Source organism: Octopus bimaculoides, chromosome 2 (assembly GCF_001194135.2).
Source record: "Octopus bimaculoides isolate UCB-OBI-ISO-001 chromosome 2, ASM119413v2, whole genome shotgun sequence".
Lineage (NCBI taxonomy): Eukaryota > Metazoa > Mollusca > Cephalopoda > Octopoda > Octopodidae > Octopus > Octopus bimaculoides.
In genome coordinates, this window is record NC_068982.1 from 89945205 (window position 1) to 89949371 (window position 4167).

The 4167-nt window shown below is 36.2% G+C and overlaps 1 protein-coding gene across 3 annotated transcripts in view; it reads right to left on the minus strand.

Annotated features, from left to right (window-relative positions):
- Positions 1-4167, minus strand: part of LOC106874430 (uncharacterized) — a 1214035-nt gene that overhangs the window by 469124 nt on the left and 740744 nt on the right. For all 3 annotated transcript variants that reach the window (XM_052978428.1, XM_052978427.1, XM_052978429.1), the window contains exon 8: positions 1224-2834. In XM_052978428.1, coding sequence (XP_052834388.1) covers positions 1224-2834 — 1611 coding nt within the window. The remainder of the gene's footprint in view (positions 1-1223; positions 2835-4167) is intronic.

Sequence of the window (4167 nt, forward strand, 5' to 3'; positions counted from 1 at the left end):
TATATATATATATATATATATACACACACACACACACACACACACACACACACACACACACACACACACATATATATATATATATATATATATAAACCTCGTCGTTGTCCTATCACGTTCCCAACGGTTTGATTTTCATCCATGTAAACGTTATTTATTAAAATTTTTATACGACTGTATGATTCATCAATATTTCGATTTAAGGCTGATAAAATTCCTTTACACTTTCTTCTGTGTCGTGACTAGTTGATGTAAGTAAAACAACGCTTCAAGCATCGTCTAGACCCGTGAGTCGGAAACAGAATTTAAAGTAGAAATGTCTCACATTTTTATTCTATTCTAGTCTCATTTGGAAATGTCTAAAAAATGAAAGATTAAATTGTTCATTGAATATAATCTTCGTGTGATTGAGCATTTTCCCGTTGTCTGGAGCTAACAATATCTCTACCAACGTATGCTGCACCATGTTATTAATTTTTCCAGATCATTAGATGAGATTTAAGCCGCTGATATTAAATGCAAAAGATTAATGCTATATTGTTCAGTTTCTCTTAAGTTTGTTTCTGTTTGTAGTTTCTGATTAAACATCCGGTAATAGGTTGAATTTATTGATATTGCAGTGTTAAATAGATTCACGTAGACTAAATACATGACAAATAAACAACTGTAAGCGTTTTACCAAGCAGAGCTATACAACGAAGGTTTGACTCCTCAGTCAAATTGCTTTCATTTTAATAAAGTTATTGAATGGAATTAGATAAAAGCATGATGGTGATATTTTCTATCTCCATCTTAACCGTCATTAAAATATGATCATACGAAGGAATTCACATACAAGGAGAAGGATGTACGTAACTAGATTGACACCAACTCCCGAAAACACTGCAATATCATTGTTGTTGCATTGCCATATTTTAGATCTGAGCAAGTTAACCAATGATCAAAATGTTCCAGCTATGGCCATCCCCAATGTGTTTTATTACACCGCCAAATCTCCTTCGGAAGGATCAGAGCCAGAATTGGCTTCGTAGTAAAACAAGTCCTTCAGTGTTGTCCAATGACCCAAAAGGACATGACATGTTTTTTTCATTTTCAAACATAATAAAGTGGGCTGATCTGGTAGAAATGTAAACAAAAGTATATAAACGAATGTTTCGAAATCATGATAGACTTAAAAAAAAAAACTAAAACAAATATTTAAAAATTGAAAAAAAACATCTTACCTCGAGTTGTAGTAAATTGCTTATCTGATGGCACCATGCTTTGTAATCATGTCCTAACACTGACAGCTTATTAAGGAAATCGCGCATTTCGTGGATCACAAGGGAACCACTCTCAAGATCAGTCTTACACACGCTAACCCACGTATTCATGACTTTGAGAACACCTCGATGATCATAAGGAATCTCATTTAGTAAATTTCTCATAGGTGTAGACATCTGTATATTGCCGTTGATATTCATGAAAGATGGAATGATATCTGATTCTGGACTGTTACTTGACTGACCAATGAATTTCTCAATCACCGCTGAATTATTATCCGTGGACATTTGGCTTGATAAATTTATTTTGTCATCCCTATTTGCAACAGAGTTTCTAGGAGTAAATAAGTCACAAAATGTATGCGGACTTTGGCTTGAACTTGAACCCAAGGGTGACGATGGAGGCTCGAATCGAACCACAATATTCGTAAGGGACGTGTCTGCAAAGTCTTCATCTGTATTTGTTATCATGCCGGAGCCCATATTTGTTGCAGTTATGGTCACAGCTGAAGTCGATTTACAAAGTGAATCAAGCACTTGGCCACTGGGTAAAATGGCTTTGTTACATAAAGCATTATCCGAAGCAAAATTATCAGTAGTGATTGAATAAAGAGTGTCTTCTACTGATGAGCTGCTAACTACACGGCATGACAGATTTTCGGGGACAGAACTGGATCGAGAAAACACTGGGGAAATGTCTGACATTGCAGTATCCATTACAAATGTAGGTAAGTTGATAAGCTCTCGTTGGAATGCAGCTATGTCTATATCAGGAGTGGAAGAAATCGAAGATGGCTTAGAACTAACTTGACTTAACTGACTACACACACTATCTCTGTGTGTCACTGAAACATTAACATTGGATTTTGAAAGACGTTTTTTACTTGGCCAACGAAATAGCTTTCTGGATGTTTTTGACGCGTCACCATCTGGAGTGCCATGATTGCTATCTAAACTACATGGAGAGGCAGTTATATTCAGATCCAAAGGAGTGACCAAACTCTCGCTAATCACTCTCAAGGCAGACTTGGTTGTACCGTTTTTTATTTGCAATGTATTTGGTCGTGCTAAGTCCCTTTCACATACCTTGAGTGAGTTATTGGCGATGTTGTTCTCTTCTTGTGAATTTGTTATTTGTACATGAAGGTTAATTTTCCGCCTTTTGGGCAGAGATTCTTTGTTACCATCTCCATTTGTCTCTCCCATATTTTCTCTTAAGTTGTCTCTAGGTGGGCAAATTTCCATTGGGAGAACTTTTGGTGGTTTTAATTTACAATCTGATGAAAGGGTTTTTCGTTTCACCATATTTCCAAATAGTTTATGAGCTAAAAGGCGTAATATGATAACTGGATGGACAAGCATAGGGAGAGCACTGAGTAAAAATTCTCGGAATGTTTTTGTATTATTATCTGCAAGAAAAGACACTGAACTTGCTGGAGAAATAAGTGGAGAGACTTTGTAGGGTGAACATGAATCGACGGCTGGTTCAATAACATCACACAAACTTTGAACTGAACTGGAGAGATGAATTGCTGGAGGCTGCATACACTCATTCTCTTCTTTTACAGCTTCCTAGAAACGAGAGATAGAAAGTTATATGCAAACCTTTGTTTTTTATATATAAATATGATATTTAATAAAACATGAAGTATTATACGTTATAAAATACATTCATTACTTTCACACAAAATCAATGAATATAAAGTGCATGAGGAACAATAGGTTTAATTTCAACAGTAAATAACTAGTAGTAGTTAGTTGCCCTGTTTCATTGGTCGACGGTGTTGCAAAGACAGTAATGTAACCATCTCTGCTGTGCCTTGGCCGTTTCCAGAAGCAATGCCTAGTCCTAAGTATATTTACCACCTCTCTCATCTTGGAGGCGCCGCAAAGGAAAGACAAGTCAATACGCTTGAAGCATTCATGGAAACGCAGGAGATGCCACATATTGGTTAAGTATAACGGTACATGTATGTTTTAGGGTCCCTCACTCCGAATTTTCTGTAGGGGTTTATTCCCATGACGTTTTTCAAGCGCTCTGTAAATTACCACACAAGGTAGCAGAGGTTTATTGTTATAGTGGGAATTGTCTATACTAAGCCAGTCCCACTTTCACGTCCTTATAACTTGAATTGGTTCGGTGCAACAAGTGACACATGCCTGATAGTTGACAGGAAGTAGGATATTTATAGGGTTAAATTCTCTAAGGCGAGATGCTAAAGAGCTAAAATGCATCTTCTGCCCTGCATCTGTTGGGATGCTGGAATTTCTATAAGTAACCTCCCCCACCACTTCTGAGGCAATTCTGTGACATGCTAATTAATATATTGCTAGGGCCATGGCAGATATTACTACTCCGGCTCAGGGAAGTCCTGGGGAAACATGGTGGTTAATAAGTTCAAAACACTGGGACTTCCGAACCAGGGCCCCCACTACCGGGTGCAGTTAGAATAGTAAGTATATTCTACGACCTTTGGTGAGATTTGAACATAGAAAAGTTGACTCTTCTAACTTCTATATGGCAGGTTCTTCGGTTTATAGATTGGAATCTATTAAACGTTAAAGTACTTCTTGAACCTTTGTTAAATAATAATCAGAGCAAGTCTAAAGTATTAGCAACTGTCGGCGAAATGTCTCGAACTATTTTGGTTATAAGCCTAGCCAGGACTTATACAATATAGATAGTATTTAGCTATATGGTGATCTCATTTACTGATAATATGAAGAATCTATCCAAATATTTTTACTCTGTATTAATAATGACCAAGTTCATTGGTAAATATATCCACTAGATAAAATGCGTACAAGATATAGTCTATAAACATATTCAGTATAGTTAATTACAATGAACTAATAGATTTATTGGCTTAGATATATAAATATACATATACATATATATATATAT